Source organism: Elgaria multicarinata, chromosome 20 (genome assembly GCF_023053635.1).
Source record: "Elgaria multicarinata webbii isolate HBS135686 ecotype San Diego chromosome 20, rElgMul1.1.pri, whole genome shotgun sequence".
Taxonomy (NCBI): domain Eukaryota; kingdom Metazoa; phylum Chordata; class Lepidosauria; order Squamata; family Anguidae; genus Elgaria; species Elgaria multicarinata.
The window spans coordinates 11,724,364-11,744,232 of NC_086190.1; the positions used below are offsets into that span (position 1 = coordinate 11,724,364).

Sequence of the window (19,869 nt, forward strand, 5' to 3'; positions counted from 1 at the left end):
TGTTGTTTTCGGAGCGGCCACTGGGGGGTGCAGGAGCAGGATTTGATGTTTAAAGTAAAAATTAAGTTTTAAAGATAAAAACATCAAAATTGGCACAGTAATAGATATTAAGGAGCACTTTAAGCTTACCAAATTTGAAATGGATTGGGTAATCCGTTGATTTTTTTATGATTTTGTTACATTTCTCCCCTTAGACCCATTTCCTGGTATGCAAAGGATTTTAGGAGCGCTGCCGCCCGGGGTGTGATTTAGCTAACAACAACAACAACAGCTTTACTCTACAGGGGATAATTCGAGGGAAACGAGTACATGGGATAAAGCCTACGGTGGACGCTTAAAATTCTCGCCGAAGGTTGCAAATCCGTCACTTCTGGCATTATTCCCCCTGCCTTCCCCACCAGGGTCCATTGTGACTTATGAAGCTACAGTAGAGTAGACTCTTAACTACCTCAGTTGTTCACCTATTTATTTATTTATTTATTGCATTTTTATACCGCCCAATAGCTGAAGTTCCCTGGGCGGCGGCGGTGGCAAGGACGCGGCCGGATTCCCCAGCCACCGCCGCCTCCCCACCGGCCTCCTGCTGCCGGGGTAAGAGCGACCCGGGTCGGAGAACTCGGATTCCACTTCTGCCAAGCTCTCCGACCCGGGTCGCTCTTAACCTGGCAGCAGGAGGCCGGTGGGGAGGCGGCGGCAGCAAGGATGCAGCCGGATTCCCCAGCCTCCTCCTCCTCCGTCTCTTCTGGGCTGCAGGTACACACCATCGTTTTGGGGGCGTACTGGGGGCGCATGCATGCGCCTTCAGTACTACGTGTAGATTCCCTCCAGGTTAAGATGTGTAATATCCAGATTGTCAGCTCTGCTATCGAACAAGGAGAACTTAAAAACGTCAGCCATGGAGACCTGGCTGTCCTGCTGCTATTCCCTTACCAGCCCATGTCTGTGTGATTCCTTTCCCAGGTACGCAAAACTACAGCGGCTTGAGCGTCTTCAACGTCTCCCCTATAGAAGGCACCATCGGTCTTGGGAAGTTTCAGGAGTTCACCGTCACCTTCAGCCCCGATCACGAGAGCCTCTATTACTCTGACTGCATCCAGGTCCTTCTCTTTGGCAAGGTGAGGCTGGCGTGAGGCCTGCCAGATTAGAACTGAGCTCCAGCAGCAGATCTGGAAAGAATGCTGCCCCTTGTGCTTGGAACAGCCTCCCAGGACCCTGACGTGGTGTGCCACCTTAATCTCTTTACATCTGTTCCTCAAACCCAGCTTTTAGGGGAGGCCTTTAGTCTTCATCTCCAACAGAAATGAAGAGAAGATTGAGGGGGAGACATGATAGTACTCTTCAAATACTTAAAAGGTTGTCACACAGAGGAGGGCCAGGATCTCTTCTCGATCCTCCCAGAGTGCAGGACACGAAATAACGGGCTCAAGTTAAAGGAAGCCAGATTCCGGCTGGACATCAGGAAAAACTTCCTGACTGTTAGAGCAGTGCGACGGTGGAATCAGTTACCTAGGGAGGTTGTGGGCTCTCCCACACTAGAGGCCTTCAAGAGGCAGCTGGACAACCCTCTGTCAGGGATGCTTTAGGGTGGATTCCTGCATTGAGCAGGGGGTTGGACTCGATGGCCTTATAGGCCCCTTCCAACTCTGCTATTCTATGATTCTATGATAAGCCAAAGGATACATTTCAGGCATTTTAGGGCTCAGCAGTGGTATAGCGGAAGCAGGGTTGGCAGGGATGCAGTGGTGGCACAATTTTATGAGCAGGGACGCTGACTTTGTCTTCCGTCCCTCTCAGAGCGCCATCACACAGTGGGGAATCGCGTTTCCGTACCGTCGCTTCTCCGCCCATGCGTTTGTCCCTCCTTACTAGGGAGGCAGTCCAGGAGGAGAGGAGCCAGTTGGAAGCTGGTCCCGGCAGAACCGACGGCAGGGGTTGCACTTGCTCCCAGCACGCCTCTGCATTTGCTTGCATCAGTATTTTATTAACCTCACTTATTCCTACGCTCCCTCTGTTACCTCCCTCCCCACCCTCCCAATTTAAACTGTAAGCACCTTGGGGCAGGATCCTGTCCTTTTTATTTAATTTGTGATGACTCTATAAAGGACCATGCGTTATATTCAAAAGTACTGGGGAAGGACACATGGACTCCGACCCTGCTTCTCTCCCCCCCCCTCCCCAAACAATCTGAGAGGATGAGGAAAGTGAAATCAACACAAATCCACAAACTCCAGCAATTTGGGTGGGGCTGGTTTATTGCTGAGGCTGCAAAGCCAGGGTCTCCACTGTGGTTCCTGAAACCGACAACCTCGCAAGGTCATAACTCCGTGAAAGGGCACGTCCCTTGTGTGCAGACGGTACCAGGTCCTGTTCCCAGCATCTCCAGTTGTGAAGGATCAGGGAGGAGGTGATAGGAAAGACCCTTCTTTGCCTGGATCCCTGGAGGGTTGCTGCCAGTCAGAGCAGACACTGCTGGGCTGGACGGAGAAAGAGTCGGACTTCCCCTGCTTCACCCCCTTTCCGTTGCTAACGATGAAGCAAGAGCATGAGCACTGAGTGCCACCTAGTGTCTGCCGGGCCAAAGGGCATGGCACGCTCAAGTGCACCTGGGAAAGCAGCAAGAGGAAGAACTCTTCCATTTGCAGATCCACGAAAATCCCGAAGACGTTCAGCTGGATGGCCGAGGCTTCTCTGAACTCCCTTCCGCTTTTTCCCAGCTTGGCAAGGGGCTCAGTGTGGTTAGGGTGACCATACGAAAAGGAGGGCAGGGCTCCTGTATCTTTAAGAGTTTTATAGCGAAGGGGATTTCAGCAGGTGTCATTTGTATGTATGCAGCCCCTGTTGAAATTCCCTCTCCATCACAACAGTTAAAGCTGCAGGAGCCCTGCCCTCTTGACCAGCTACAGGGCGCTCCTGCAGCTTTAACTGTGGTGATGAAGAAGGAATTTCACCAGGTGCTAAATGCGTACAAATGGCACCTGCTGAAATTCCCTTTTCTACGCGACTGTTAAAGACACAGGAGCCCTGTCCTCCTTTCCATAGGGTCACCCTAAGTGTGGCTGCCTAGGGCGAGTTCTTTACTCCTCCAAAAACTACCATTGGCAGTTGTGATGCGGCAGGACAAACATTGCATTCCTTCTAGGAAGTCATCCGTGTGATCCAGGTGAAAGGGGCGGCAAGAAACCACATTATGTTTGTGGAAGGAGGCGAGCCGTTGGATGTGTCCATAGAGTCGTTGGCTGTGACAACATCTGTGACTGAAGAATCGGCCAAGTCAGGTAACGCAGCCCTTAAATCTGTAGCTGCTGTGCTTTGGTCTGGAAGCAAAGGGTGCCAGGAGTTGGATCCTGGTGGGTTGCCGCCGAAATACATGCACAGCTTTCACCAGGCAAGATGGTCACCCATGGGGCATCTTCCGAGGGAAGTGGGGAAGACCTGAGGCTTACGGCTTCCACCAGACCTTTTTATTCACTTTTTATTCACTCAGTATTTTAACACTTAATTTTAACTTAAATTTAAATTTTACTTTTCTAACTCTGCATTTTAATCTTATATCAATTTTGCTGTGTGGTTTTATCCTGGTTGCGCTTTTTATACTGTATTTCGTAATTGTGTTTTTAACCTGTTGGGTGTTTTTTGTGGTTTTAATTTTTGTGAACCGCCCAGAGAGCTTCGGCTATTGGGCGGTATAAAAATGTAATAAATAAAATAAATAAATAAATAAACCAGGTACCCATCAGCAGGACAGAAGTGCAACAGCACCCTTCCACCCACGTTGCCCAGCAACTGGGGTACATAGGCTCACTACCTCTGATACTGGAGGTAGCACATACCTGTCGGGACTAGTAGCCCTTGATGTCCTCCTCCTCCAGGAATTGATCCAGCCCACTTTTAAATGCCATCCAAATTGGTGGCCATCACTGCATGGGGTGGTAGCGAATTCCACCTATGCGCTGTGTGAAAAATTCTTTCCTGAATCTCCCACCAAACAGCTTCATGGGTTGACCTCCACTAGGATTATAAGAGAAGGAGAAAAATGTCTCCCTCTCCACATTCTTCACACCTTGCATACTTTTGTACACTTCTATCATGTCTCCCTTTAGCCTCCTTCCCACCCCTCCAAGCTAAACAGTCCCAGCTGTTGTAACCTTCCCTAATTCTCTCGCTCTCCCTGTGTGGCACATAGAAAGCCCCTGTTCAGAAGACACCTTAAACCACAGCTTTAACCACGGGGCTAAAGGCTTTTTGCCATATTCACTGTGGTTAAAGCTGTGGTTTAAGGTGACTTCTGAACAGGGATACATAGCTTCATCCCATGTACCTTTTTCCCTCGAATTATCCCCTACAGCGCTAAGCTGTCGGCGTTGTTGTTGTTAAATCACACCCTGGGCGGCAGCGCTCCTAAGATCCTTTGCAAAGGGTTTAAGGGGGGAAATGTAAAAAAATCATAAAAAATCAATGGTTGACCCAATCCGATTCAAATTTGATATGCTTGAAGCTCTCCTTAATATCTATTACTGTGCCAATTTTGATGTCTTTATCTTTAAAGCTTACGCAGATGTAAACATTTGTTTAATTTTCTTTAAACATATCAAATCCTGCTCCTGCGCCCCCCAGTGGCCACTCGGGAAATAACAAATGTTTCACTTGAAAACTACTAGCAAAATACCTCGATTCTTTCCCCTTTATAGCACAATTAAAGCAGGGTGCATGGGAGTACTTCACAGTCAAAGCAGATTGTAAACTGGAAAACTTCGGAGTACTTCACAATAAAAGCAGAAGCTGGAAAACTTCGGCGTCCTTTGCACGCAATTCGCAGTGATTGCACAGTATAACGCTGGTGAGATAAAGCTCACACACACACACACACACACACACACACACTATCCATACCCCTCTCAGGACCTAGAAGGATGCTATTTTGAAGTCTCCCTGCAGCTGGAAGTCATACTAGGCTGAGTCACCTTTCAAGTTTGCATTTTATTATGTGAAACAACAGAATGAACGCAAACATGTGGTCTTGATATTCCTTTGACTGCAGCTGTGTATTCATGCTTTGTATTATATTGTTACTGCAGGTGCACTCTACAATAACAATAGCGATGGCCCCTGTGTGATCTCAGCGTCTACCGATTCTTTTACCCACTATCTCACCGCAGTCTAATGGATTTATCTCTCCTGCAGAGAGTGACAAGGCTACAAACTCCATTCTTCTCAGCCTGGAGTCTGTACAGTCAGAGACCTTCGTCATCCCAGCTGTAAGAGAGCTGAAAGTCGGAGCAATACAGACCACCCAATTCCCATCCAAGAAGGTAAAGAGCAGGCATTTGTAAATGGCTCCTACTATCACCGTTCATGGGCCCTGAGCACAGTGGGTTCTGGGAAAGCCTTCACCATATTCTAAGGATTATGTACACTGGAAAGGATAGAGTTCAGAGGGGTTGTAGGTTGTAGACAAAAAGGGATCTAAGTTTGAGATAATAATCTCTCTCAGTCATGTTCTATATTTGCAATTCCGTTTGTGCTTTTTTGTCCCACTTTCTCATAAACCATTTTGTGAGCGTGGTTGAGGGAGCCACACTCCGGCCCTGTCTTCATGGTATTGAGTTGGTGCCCCCTTCCCCCCAAACTCTGTGGTTTTTCTTACCTGGGTTGGCTTTGGGTAATCCCGACTCCAAGGAGGGAGCGTGGGGTTTCCGGCAATCATCTGGGTACCAAATCCACCCCCACAGGAAGGTGACCAATCGCCAGTCATCTTCCACCAGGACCCCCACCCCCCCCCGAATTGGCCCCAGGGCGAGGTCAGATGGCCGAAGAGCCGTACTGACTTCGCTTCCACTGAAAAAGTCACTGTGCTGCTTCGTGGGGAAGCCCTGCAGTGGCTGTGAATCTGTGGTCGCGTCGTATAACCGACGCAGCACAGATTCACAGCCACTGCGGGGCTTTTCCCACACACAAACAGCCCCTCAGAAGGCGGTTGATAGTATCTTGGGATGTTTCACCTGGGGAAAATCCCACCTCACACGGCTTCCCTGCAGGAACTGCGCAAGAGAAGAATGGGGCAGGGGAGATGTCAGGCACATCTGTAGAGACCCCTTGGGATCCTCCAAATTACCACACAAGTTTCCAATTCTGCAAACCCTCATCTCCAAGGCTTCACCTTGACTAGCACGGGAGGAAAGCACGTTGCTCTTTTTCTCTGCAGTATGATGACTGTTCCGTCAGTGTTATACGGCAGAGCTAGCTGTCCCTAAAACCCAGATTTTCAGTGCCAGGAAAAACATACTTTGGGGAGGGGGGAATAATAGCTCCCACCTGCTCTCCACATTATGATCACTGTTCTGAGAAGAAGCAAAAATCCCAAGTTATCCTGGTCAGGATCTGAAGGGAGGACCTGCGCATTTATCCTTTACTTTGCTGGTGCACAGCTATGCATCCTCAGTTTATAAAAATAGAGATCTGCTGGGTTCCCTGACGGTTTGCTCTAAGGGGGAGGGGGAACGGGACAGGGGTGCTCTCATAGTGAGTGAGAGCACACACACACACACACACCCCATTTCACCTCATTCCACCAATGCACAGTTTGGGATATAAATTGAGGTGAATTAATGCAGCATCAGAGAAGTTAATTAACACAACCCTGCTCTCTGCCCAGCTTCCGGCAACCAATCAGGGGTCGTCATCCACCCCCAATTCGACCCCAGAGCAAGGTCACGCGGCGGAAGGGCCGTGATGACCTCGCTTTGAAGAAAAAAGTCGGGTTACGTTCCCAACTTTTTTTTTACCACGCAGCTTCGCAGGAAAGCCCCGTGATGCTGCGAATCTGTGGCTGCGTGATGTAACTGATGCAGCGCAGCTTTGCGGCCACCGCAGGCACCGTATCGACAGCCCCGCAGAAGATGGCTGATAGTATCTTGGGATGTTTTACCCCGGGGGAAATCCCGCCTCACACAGCTTCCCTGCAGCAACTGCGCAAGAGAAAAATGGGGGCGGGGGGGAAGTTGTCAGGCGCATCTGTAGAGATCCCTTGGGCTCCTCCAAATTGGCACGCAAGTTTCCAATTCTGCAAACCCTCCCCTCCAACTGTCACTCAAATTGTGTTCACGTGTAGCGTCAGATCGTCACTGCACGCTTGCATTGGCTCAGTACCAGTTCAACTAGCACAGCTCTTCCCGAAGAATCCTGGGAATTTTAGTTTGGCTCCAAGAGACCCGAAAATCTGCTGTGCCTGGTGCTCTGTGGGGGAGGGGAATTACATTTAAACCAGTTTGACTCTGTGATGCCTATGGGCCTTGCATGGAATACCCAGGAAGACTGAGATCCTCCCTTATATGGATTTCAGTCACCTTCCATTTTTAAAGACGTCTACCGGGTCTATGAACGGGAGCAGAGCAGATCTTCGGGGAATGTTTCATTTTTTTTGTCCCCGGAGGTTTTGCCAGCAGCTGTAACTGACTGAGTGTCGCAAACCTTTCATTTCCGCAGAACGTAGAATTCAGCTGGGAAAGCCTACAGCTTGTGCAGCTCAAAGGATTCTCTGTCGACCCTGTGAAAGGAACCGTAGAACGTGGGCAGACCAAATCCGTCACTGTTTCCTGGGTGCCCCCTGCTGGCTCAGATGTATGTCACAGGTTTCAAAGTGTGCCGTTTATGGATATGGGGCTGGGTGGGAAGGAGGTATATTGGGTAAACCCTTTTCCAGGCTCAGTCTCTTTCTAAGGAGAAGGGGGGCATGGTTCAGCACAATTTATGGCCTAGACAATGATTTGATTCTATAAAGCAGTTTTGCATGTCTAGAGAGAGAGAGAGTACTGCATGTACTCCTCCTCCTCCTCCTCCTCCTCCTCCTCCTCTTCTGGACAGGTAGTAGGCAGGATCTACACTAGGAGTTTCGGGGCGCCCCAACGACTCTGTGTAGATCCGCTCTAAGTTGATGTGTTCAAGCCTAAAAAGGAAAGGGTGGGCAGGCAGGGCCAGCATTTTTGCTCCTTGCGCCTTTCTGCCTGGCACTCCCCTCCATCTTGCCTCCGCAGCCCAATCAGCCTGTGACGGGGTCAGCCGTGTTGACCGTCAAAGGAGACGTTAAGGAAATCTACAATGTCTACTTCATGGGCAGGATTGTGACCAAGTGAGCTCCCGCCAAGCCGAAACTTCCAAGCTGACTCTTCTCAAGAAAGAGGAAGAAACGTCCCTTTGCATCTCTTCTGACGGAGTTCCCAAACGCTGCATGGCGCCTTCCAGTCGATCGCAGGAGCCGATACGGCAAATTCCTTGTTTTCCTGCTCTGCCAGAAGAGGGCTCTGGGATCTGAGCTCACACCATCCCAAGTAGCTCCCAAGTTGCAGCCGGAGCTGATGAAATTCATGGTTTGAACCGCAGATCCCCACGCCCGCCCGTTGGTAACAGCCCTCGCAGAAGTTCAGTTGGCTGAAGTTATTCCAGGCCTTTTGCAAACAGATGTCAGTCACGGTGAAGGGCAGATAATGACTGTTTATGTTTCTGGGCTGATCCGCTGGCAGAATATTCCATCCCGGCCGCCGAGCAACGAAGTCTGTTCCAGAGTGATAATTGCACACCTCGGTTGGTGCTCAGAAAGACAGTAATTATACCGTGGGAGCCTGCGCTGCCCAAGACGTGGCCTCCGCATGCAAATACACGTTAGCCACCAGCGATTACAATAAATGCGCGTGACGTGGAATGTTTTGTCATGTCAAGACTCGCGGACACGGCAGGCTTTTTACATCTCGGTCAAGGGTGGCCCGTTGTGAATCACACCTCTTTGGTCAACTGTGCGCGTGCGCGTGTAGATGAATCTTTTGGAGCGATGTGGTTAAGATTGAAACGAGGGGTCCAGGGCCAGCGTCCTTGGGCACCTGCCGTGTCTCACATCCCTGCTCCTTCTGGCTGTCAGTGCGAGTTCAGTGGCCTCGCACTGCGGAGATGATCCATCTGCAGTGCGGAGATGGAGCAGAAGCAACCACTGGCCTTGCACTCTCCCAGAAGGATTCACTGGGATAGTGGTGGGTAGTGGTGACAATGGTGGGCTGAGGGTGCCTTGCCTAAGCCCCCGTCCCCTGCACAAATCTTGGTCAGTCATAGAATGACGGAAGGGGCCCTTTAAGACAGCAAGTCCAACTCCCTGCTCAGTGCAGGGATCCAGTTTAAAGCATGCCTGACCGCTGGCTGTCATTCTCTGCTTGAATGCCACCGGCGACGGAGAAACCACCATCTCCCTAGGCAATTGGTTCCAATCTCTGAGCATCCTCAGATGAGCACGCTGGTTATCGGCCACTCCCGGGTGTTCACCGGTCCTCTTGACTCCGCCGTCTGCCTCCTCCCTCTGCTCCCTCTGCTCTTCCCCCCCCCTCTGTTACTGAACATCTTTCATATGCCAAAAGTTCAGCCTGCGTTTATCTGATTTATGGGGTGAAATGGCAAAACTGCCATCTCTCCTTAAGTCTATATGTTCACCCCAAACGCTGTATCCAGTTCTGGACGCCACACTTGAAGAAGGGTTCTGATGAATTGGATCATGTTCAGAGAAGGACAACAAAGATGATCTGGGCAATAGAAGTTAAATCCTACGAGTCATGATTGAAGGAACTGGGGATGCTTATCCTTGAGAAGGGAAGGTTGAAGGGGGATGTGATAGGTACCCAAAGAAAAAAACCCAAATGGCCCTCAGAAAACCTGTGGCCTTCCAGATGTTGAACTGCAACTTCCATCAGCACCAATCGGGCATCCATCCCTCAATACCTGGAGAACACCAGGTTCTGCCCTTCTGGCTTAGACGGTACAAAATTGAGGGCAGGGATTGACCAGGGCCAAAGCCCCAAATACTAAGGGCTGTCCCTGCGATATTTGCAACTTCACCTTGATTGTACTTGACGCTGCTTTTCTCAAGGCTGCAAATAAGCAGGTGGTGTTGACCACCAGCCCCTGCAGAGGCCATCTCTCCACCTGGGCAGCCCTGGAGCTGGGTAAAATGCCATTTTTAGGCCAGTGTGTTCTTTGTTTCGCCACATGACTCTCCCTCGATAAAGACAGGTGGGAGCCCAGCCAAGTCAAGAATTACGCGGAATAACTGCTAATGATCTCTATTCTCCTGTGACCTGACCTGAACAAGGGAAGTAGAACAGAGACTGGGTGAGTGTGTGAGAGAGAGGGAGAGAAGGAGGGAGAGAATGAGAGAATGGCAACAGTTTGAATCAGACTGGCTTGTGGCCTTCCAGATGTTTGGTCTGCAACTCATGATCCCTCACCATTGGCTAAGGGCTGATGAGAACTTTACGGCAAAACATCTGGAAGGCCATAAGTTGCCCACCCCTGGTTTTAATGAATAAATATATCCCTATCAGAGTCCTATGACCAGGGCAGTCTAGAGATCTTATATCTCTTTCTCATCTGCCATGTTTAGTTTTGTGCGTTTCTAAATCGAAATGGAAGTTCTGTGTTCGTATGGAGGCACAGTTGGGGGAAGACGAGCTACTTAAGCTATTGCCTTCCCAACATCTTCCCCGCTCAGAGTCACTCCGCTCTCTTGAAGCTGCTTTTCCACCAGTGGGGAACATTTATTGCTGCACACCTATTGTATAAGTGAGACCTACGACATGCAAAAGGCAGCCGGCTTGGGTCGACTCAGCCTTCCATCCTCCCGAGGTCGGTAAAATGAGCACCCAGTTAGCTGGGGGAAAGGGAATAACGGCCGGGGAAGGCAACAGCAAACCACCCCGCTATAAGGCCTGCCAAGAAAACATCAGCGAAAGCTGGCGTCCCTCCAAGAGTCAGTGATGACTCTGTGTTTGCACGAGAGGTTCCTTTCCTTTCCCTTAGCACTGTGGATTTTATTCTACAAACAGTATTTGATATAAAAAGGGGGGGTCAATAGAGTCTGTGGTCCAATTCTGTCAGGTCAAAGGACGAGCTCAGCAATGACTCCCTCACCCCTGGAGACATAGAAATAAGTAGCAACAACCCTGTGCAGCAGGCATCCCAATCCTATGCGTATTTTCTCAGAAATAAGTCCTACAGAAGTCACTCTGAAGTTTAGAGACTAAAGTCTAAAGTAACAGGAGCATTATTAGGTGTTGTAAGCAGCATTGCCCAGCGCACAACGGATTTCCACGGCAAAGGGCAGCACTGTGCGCAGCAACAGAACGATGGTAAACTTTTTCCAGAATCGCCTCTCACACAATGCGCGTTTTATGGGGGAAGCCCCGGACATAGCCCCACAAAGCAAATACACTTCAGCCGAGGCTGTTCCCAGAGTAATCTTGGCACCAGCTTGTAAGGAAGCAAACATAACCCAGTCACGTCGCTGCACACCAAGACGTCCTTGCCCTGGCTGCGTGCTCCAAACTGTCAAACACACACACACACAGGGGCCACTTCCTGCCATGCCCAGCTACCTAAAAGCACAAAAACGTACATCAGAGTGGATTCTGATGTTGGCCATGTGCCACACAGTTCTGCATAGTGTGTGGTCTTCCCACTCGGATGAGGGCGCCTGTATATTACAACTGTTGGTCAGATAAAAACAAAGCTGTCCTGAGGTACCTTAACGACTAACAAATTTAAGGAGCAATTCGATGACTCCTAGACAGTCTGGGGTGGGTGGGTGTAGGATAGTTCGGATTCCTGGATCTGAGGTCAGGGGCAGTGCTCTAACCTCGGAGCCAGGAATCCGAACTCCATTCACAGCTGATGTGGAGAGAACCGTGCCGTTTGCCTCTCTGAGTTTGCAATGGCAACCTTGATGAGGGGGTAAAGGAGGTAGGCAGGGTGGGGAGGGGGCTGGGGAAGCCAATTTAGGATGTATCCTTGGGTGTCCCAAGTCTCCTTCCCTCCCCCTCTGCAAAGCCCCAGCTAGATGAGCAAAAAACGCCCATCTAGCCAAAATGCCAAATGGGAAGAGTGCAGTGGCAAAGATCACCTCTGGTGCTGCTCCTGCTCTGCACTGGCTGGACATAAGACTTCCGAGTTTGAAGCCTTGCGGCCATCCTGATGGGATTGAGCCCTTATTCTGGCATAAGCTTTTGAGGACATTGCCCACTTCGTCAGAGACAAGGAGTGTTAACTTCAGATTGGCAGATTTACACGCTGGGCGGAGGTGGGGTGGAAGTCAACAATTTCATATTGATATCCATCTCTGGAACTCCTTTGTTCCAGAATGGTCACCTTAAGGTCATTGACAGTGTTCTGTCGCCCCAGGAACTGTCAGATTCACAAAGGGGTTGTTCGTTTTGTTTTGTTTTTAGCTGCACGTCTTTAAAATAAAAAAGCTGACATGTGCACCTAAAAATTTTTAAACACCGAAACAAGTAGAGACAACCCAAAAGTGCTAAAGAGCACACAGCTGATATAGTTAAACTAATGTTTGTGCACAAATCATAACTACATTTTATTACAATCATATATAACTTATGGAATAGAATCCAAATATACAATGTTGTTTTATACTTTGCATGGTTTTAATTTTTGTGAACCGCCCAGAGAGCTCCAGCTATTGGGCGGTATAAAAATGCAATAAATAAATAAATGTCTGAAGGACAGCCAACTCCAACAAGAGACCCAACAGCTGAAATAGACACACATGATGTTGGAAGAAAGGCACAGCTTGAAATGGATAAATTGGTAAGTATATATATTTTTAATGAAATAGCACATTGACACAGAAAGCAGAACCAAGTCCTAAGTTCCTAAATGTAGGGTGACCCTATGAAAAGGAAGGCAGGGCTCCTGTATCTTTATAGCAGCTGTAATGAAAAGGAAATTTCAGCAGGTGTCATTTGTATATACGGAGAACCTGGTGAAATTCCCTCTTCATCACACCAGTTAAAGCTGCCCTCTTTTAAATCTGGTCACTCTAGTATAGCTCCTTCAGCTTTAACTGTTGTGATGAAGAGGGAATTTCACCAGGTTCCCCATATATACAAATGACACCTGCTGAAATTCCCTTTTCTATGCAACTGTTAAAGATACAGGAGCCCTGACCTCCTTTTCATAGGGTCACCCTAATAAATAGGTATGTTTAACAATTTTTTAAGGCGATTTGCACTTTGAATAGAACCACTGGAACTAATAGGATTACTCTAAGTGTGACCAAATTTGGATCCAACCAATTGGATATACGAAGTCTCCTCTGGACTGTTGCTGGGTGAACAGTTCCCACGTCTGGTGTTGGTCGTTGACATTTTTACGGCTTTTTATCTTCACCCCAGACTAAGGCTGGATAGCCCCTTTAACTAGAGGAATGCCAAACAGCAGGCTGCCATATCGCCGCCCTACCGTGGGTGTGCATCCTGATTTGAAGTCACAAAGACGCATGGATGTACCGTATTTCTTCGATTGTAAGACGCCATCAATTGTAAGACGCACACGAATTTCAGTACCACCAACAGAAAAAAAAAACCCTAAGACACACCCGCGATTCTAAGACGCACCCCATTTTTAGAGATGTTTATATGGGGGGAAAGTGTGTCTTAGAATCGAAGAAATAGGGTACTTGTGAATGTGCGTGGAGGAACCATACAGGGTTGCGACGAAGAGAATGGAAAATATGTGCAACGTGACTTTGGGTTTTCCTCATTGATAAAATGCCCCTTTAGGGAAGAAAGGGTGACAGGCTCCTTTCCTTGTAAATGTTTCAAATACTTTGACCCTCCTGTGCTCAATTTTTCTCCCCCCTTTACAAATTTCGAGCTCTTTGCCCCACTGAGTCAATGGAAAAAAAAGATCTCTATCGGCAATTTATCGAAAAGGATTTTTCCCCCTTTCCGGAGTGGCAGTCCTGACGTTTGAGATATACTCTCCCTTACAAATGACGCTGACCTCTAACCCACCCCTCCTGACATTATTGCCTTCAGCCTGATCTTTGCCCTGTACTGCTTGAGGCTGGGATCTGGGCAATAGATTGTGTTATACAACATGCACTCATTCCAAAACATTGCCTCATTCCAAAAATCTTCTTATACCAATTCCCACGCTTCCTCAGATAAATTGGCTGGAAGGCAGATAATTTGTTGGTTAAATTGACTGATGGCATTTACAAAGACTTGAATATTGTTGTGGGTTTCGGCATCTTGATCACTGAATGGGCCATTAGGGTGACCCTATGAAAAGGAGGACAGGGCTCCTGTATCTTTAACAGTTGCATAGAAAAGGGAATCTCAGCAGGTGTCATTTGTATATATGGAGAACCTGGTGAAATTCCCTCTTCATCACAACAGTTAAAGCTGCAGGAGCCCTGCCCTCTTTTACATCTGGTCACTCTAGTATAGCTTCTGCAGCTTTAATTGTTGTGATGAAGAGGGAATTTCACCAGGTTCTCCATATATACAAATGACACCTGCTGAAATTCCCTTTTCTATGCAACTGTTAAAGATACGGGAGCCCTGTCCTCCTTCTCATATGGTCACCCTAATTCAGACAACACACTAACCACCAGTTGTGCAACTAATTAACTCTGCCGCCGGTTGTGTTTCTCCAGTAGTTATTTTGAGGAAAAAGTCAACCGTGGGGTGGCTTTTGCCCGACAGATGACACAATTGTCAACAATTGACCACCCAACTGATGGTTGACTACTAAAACCACCGGTGGTTATTGTGTTGTCCTAACTGAGCCACTGTATGGGCAGAGACATGGAGTATATATGTATATATGTATAAGTGTACTCATAAGTAAATATGTATTTAAGATTTATCCCACCTTTCCAGCAATTTTTTTTTAAAAAATGGCACTTAACGTGGCTAACAATAAAATACAGATTTTTAAAAAAAATCTTAATTGAGACATAACATAAACACAAATAAATTAAAAACAATTAAAAACAATAAAAGAAATAATTACAAAGGGAGGAAGGAATTCAAGGTGCAGCTGAACAGCTCTCTGTCAGGGATGCTTTAATTTTTGTGAACTGCCCAGAGAGTTTCGACTATTGGGCGGTAAAGAAATGCAATAATAATAATAATAAAGGTGGATTCCCACCTCTCCACCGTGCCTGGGTCCAGCTCCAGCTGAGAGCACCCCTCCCTCCTGCTGTCACCTGTAACTGCTGAACTTTCCAACTAAGATTGTAGTGCCTGAATTTGCTTTCCTTTTCCCCCTCCTCCTCCTCCCTCCCAATCCCCTTTCCTTTTGTGTCATGTCTTTTAGATTGTAAGCCTGTGGGCAGGGACTGTCAAGAAATACTTTTGTAAGCCACCATGAGAGCCTTTTTTGGCTGAATGGCGGCATAAAAATCCTTAAATAAATAAATAAAATAAATAAATTCCTGCCTTGAGCAGGGGGTTGGACTGGATGGCCTTATAGGCCCCTTCCAAGTCTACTCTTCTAGGATTCTGTGAGGGTGGGAGGCCTTGCAGGATTGGAGCCAGTGAGAACCTGGCTACACCATGAGAGTTAGGGCAAGTGACACCCTCCAGCTTATGGGAGGAGACGGGAAAACAGTTTGGATCCACCTTTCAGTTTGAGTTGAGAGGCACAGAGGTGCTTGGGGTGGTGGGGTGTAGCAGGGAGGTTGAGCTTTCTGCCGATAGAAACGTATTTGCCTCCACTCTGCTTTGCTTGTATATTTGCAAACAAAGGAAGTGTGACAAAGACACACCTGTGTGTTCTCTTTAGTAAAGCAAACGAAACTCTGTCGCATTGCCCGTACAAGGATCCTTGCTCTGAGAAGAGGGGCGTGGCACGTAACTATTGCCCAAACCTCCGTGCAGATGGCTTTGTAAGATGTCGAAGGGATTGTGAGATAGCTTACAAGGTAATAAAACATACTGCTCATTGTTTGGAGGAGAAGCTGTCTAATGTTCTTTCTCCTCTCTCTCTCTCTCTCTCTCTCTCTCTCTCTCTCTCTCTCTCTCTCTCTCTCTCTGTGCTTCCAATAACACACCAGAAACAAAGTAGCCTCAAAAAGCAGAACAAGTGTGTTCTCAACTCACTGCCCTGCCATTTAAAATTGACCCATGATGATTAATCAAGTAAAACTTTAATGGAATAATCGACCCACAAAACTGATGAAATGCATCTAGTTCTAATTCACTACTAGTGAATTAGTGGGCGCAGTGATAACATTTAGGGTAGTAATTTTCTCATCACCAGTGGAAGACCGGTAGCTGGAGAGAGTGTTGGAGTTGGAGAATCATAGAATAGTAGAGTTGGAAGGCCATCCAGTCCAACCCCCTGCTCAATGCAGGAATCCACTCTGAAGCATACCTGACAGATGGTTGTCCAGCTGCCTCTTTGATGTCTCTAGCGTGGGAGAGCCCACCACCTCCCTGGGTAATTGGTTCCATTGTCGTACTGCTCTAACAGTCAGGAAGTCTTTCCTAATGTCCAGCCGGAATCTGGCTTCCTGTAACGAGCCCAGTATTCTATGTCCTGCACTCTGGGATGATCGAGAAGAGATCCTGGCCCTCCTCGGTGTGACAACCTTTCAAATACTTGAAGAGTGCTATCATGTCCCTTCTCCAGGCTAAACATGCCCAGTTCTTTCAGACTTTCCTCATAGGGCTGTTTCAAGACCCCTGACCATCCTCATTGCCCTCCTCTGAACATGCTCCAGCTTGCCTGCATCCTTCTTGAAGTGTGGAGCCCAGAACTGGATGCAATACTCAAGACGAGGCCTAACCAGTGCTGAATAGCGGGGAACCAGTACCTCGTGTGATTTGGAAGCTCTACTTCTATTAATGCAGCCCAAAATAGCATTTGCTTTTTTTTTGCAGCTACATCACACTGTAGGATATCCGCTATGCCATTCCATCTTCAGAGCAGAGCAATGGGGAGATCCTATGACAGCAGTAATCACTGAGGCCGAGAGGCATTGAATTCAGATAGAAGGAAACAATCCTATGATGTTATCCATCATCTGAGGGGACCTAGGATTGTTCAGTTGATCCCCTTCCGAGGTCGGAAACAGCATTCCAACTTCGGAAGAGGGAGTCGGACATCCTCACCCCTCCCCTGACCCCTTGCAGACACCGTGAAAAGAAACGCCCCAGCTGCTCTTCAAGATGGAAAAGCAACATGGAGAGAGCAGAAAGGGGGGTATTTCAGTGAGCAGGGAGGGGTGGAGAATGAAAAGGCCAGGATATGAGCTATCCTGAGGCCTCACCAGCGCCTTCTCTCCCCCTCCGAAGCACCTGAGCTAGATGGGCAAAAAAAAAAAAAAAAGCCCATCTAGCGAAAACTGCAAGGTGGGAGGAAAGGAGGCTCTGGATGATCACTACAAGTCATTGCCCCAAACAACACCAGGTTGGGGACAGCTGGTATGCAGTCTTGGCAAGGAAATAAAAATCAGTTTGATTCAATCCATCATGCCAGTTTGCTACTCTAATATGGTAAAAATATATATACAAAAACAAAAAGACTCTAGATCTGTGTGCTTCAACCCCAGCTAGGTTTAATCATATAAACCTGGATGCAAAAGAAGATAAATCCATAAGTCAGTCTTCTACTTTATATGGGACAAATCAGAAGCAGACCCGTAGCTTTCATCTTGCAAACCGGACATTTTGGGCTCTACATCAAGGAAACCCCCAAATCCAAATTGTGTGTCAAGAAAACAAAAGATTACGTGAGCCAACAACCTCCATGTTTTATTTAGAACAAAGTGTGATGGGATGGTGAAAGGTGCTCTCATTTGCAGACACGCCCCATGTGTTCCTTAAATTAGATCCCACCCACCTTAATTCCTGCCGGATTGTGACAGGGCTGGCCATAAACAAATGTGGGAGGATTTTGACTCCTCCACCCTGTTCCTTAAAACCACACCCTCTGCATTTTTTTTTATGATTGCAGCAAATCAGGGTTTATAAATGCATGGATCTGCCACATTTAGCTCTTTTGCACAACGTTGTTCAAGTCACATGCCTTATACCAAATACTTTGAATTCTGCAAGCATATATATATACGTTTTCATTATTCTCCAAAAGCAGCTAGTTTTATTTCTAATAAAAATAAATGGGATCCCATTTCATTTTATTTATTACATTTCTATACCACCCAATAGGCAAAACTCTTTGAGCGGTTTACAAAGATTAAAAACCTTAAAAATACAATATTGTACATAATGTAAAACCCGTTTACGTACAAGCATATAAACAAATACATATACATGCATACAAAAATGCACACACACACATATAAACAATTTTAACAATACAATAAGAAATCCTAGGACTCGATTAAAAACCTTACCCAACGCTACCAAACGCCGGAGTGTAGAGGAAGATCTTAACCTGCAGCTAAAAAAATAATGTTGGTGCCAGGCAGGCTCCATCGGGGAGTTCATTCCACGATTGGGGGGGGGGGCACCACCGAGAAGGCCCTCTCCCTTGTTCTCACCTTCCGAGTCTCCCTTGGAAGAGGCACCTGGAGGAGGGCCATAGATGGTGAAAGTAGCGTACAGGTTGGTTTATGCTGAGAGAGATGCTCCGTGGGGTACTGCGGTCTTGGGCCATGTAAGGTTTTTAGGTCGGAGTGTGTTTTAAGAGAAACCTCTGGGCTTGATGTTTCAGGAGGAAAAAGGACGCGCACACATATAGCGCAAGGTTTCGTGCCAGGACAGTGAAGATTAAAGCAGAATTTCAGTATTGAGGTGGTCTTGATAGAACTCAAGAAAGCCCTTCTGCTTAGAATCCATGCTATGGCTCCAGTCTGTGCATCTGGTCTAAACAAGAGGAGATGCCATCAGGATCCGGAGGCGGCTGAGAGAAGAGGTGACCTCTCCTCTTGATCCGGCTAAGCCCTGCGGGGCTTTTTCCATTGTGGTCTTGAGATCAGAGAGCCGAGGGAGAGCTCTTCTCGAAATGCGTCCACCTCCCGCCCCCCCCCCCCCTTCGCCTACGTGAGCGGGATCATCGGGCCAACTTAGGCACTGCTTCTTCCCTGCCCCCCATTCACCTGGAAATCAATCTCCTGGTGGCGATGAACGTGATTCAAGCTTATTGCTCTCTCTCTTTCCCTTGTCATCCTGTTGAAGAGCAGCTGTTGTGATGCAACAAAGAAAGTTTGCCCTGGTCTGGCAATATAACTTATAACTTGCCAATATAAGGTGTTTATCTAGAACAACCCTTCCCCTATTATTATTATTATTATTATTATTAGTGGTAGTAGTAGTAGTAGTAGTAGTATCCCGCCTTTTGCCCAATACTGGGCCTCAAGGTGGTCTTACAAAGTTTAAAACCTACATTGTAAAACCTAGGAAAAGAAATGTAAATAAAATAAAATACACAACAAAATTATAAGTCCTTAACATAGATGGAGGACCAAATTACTCTCCAAAGGCCTGCTGGAACAAAGAAGTTTTCGCCTGCTTCCGAAAGCCCATCAAGGAGGGAGCCAGTCTAGCTTCCCCAGGAAGAGAGTTCCAGAGCACTGGAGCAGCCACCGAGAAGGCCCTGTCCCGCGTTCCCTGTGAAGATGGCGGGACTGAAAGAAGGGCTTCTCCAGAAGATCTCAAAGCATGGGCAAGCTCATAAGGGAGAATACGGTTTTTCAGATAACCTGGACCCGAGCCATATAGGGCTTTATAGGTCATAACCAGCACTTTGAATTGTGCCCGGAAACAGACTGGAAGCCAGTGGAGCTGTTTTAACAGGGGAGTTGTATGCTTCCCCAACCTTGTGCCCTCCCGATGTGTTGGACTACGACTCCCAGAATCCCCCAGCCAGCTGGGAGTTGCAGTCCAACACATCGGGAGGGCACCAGGTTAGAGAAGGGGGGCTGATCTATTTATTTATTTTATTTTATTTTATTATCTAGAATGTAGCCATTGTTTCAGACTGGAATTAATCCGGGGGGGTGGGGGGACCCAAAAGCGTTACGTCCTTAAAGCTGCATCCCCTGTGAGATTTTGGTTTGAAAAACAAGCC

The 19,869-nt window shown here is 47.6% G+C and overlaps 1 protein-coding gene across 1 annotated transcript in view; it reads left to right on the forward strand.

Moving 5' to 3' along the window:
• CFAP74 (cilia and flagella associated protein 74) overlaps positions 1-8,273 on the forward strand; it is a 116,098-nt gene extending 107,825 nt beyond the window's left edge. The window contains exons 35-39 of the mRNA XM_063145448.1: positions 961-1,115; positions 3,140-3,275; positions 5,182-5,309; positions 7,483-7,617; positions 8,031-8,273. Of these exons, the coding sequence (XP_063001518.1) occupies positions 961-1,115; positions 3,140-3,275; positions 5,182-5,309; positions 7,483-7,617; positions 8,031-8,129 (653 nt within the window). The 3' untranslated portion in view covers positions 8,130-8,273. The remainder of the gene's footprint in view (positions 1-960; positions 1,116-3,139; positions 3,276-5,181; positions 5,310-7,482; positions 7,618-8,030) is intronic.
• The last annotated feature ends 11,596 nt before the right edge of the window (positions 8,274-19,869 follow it).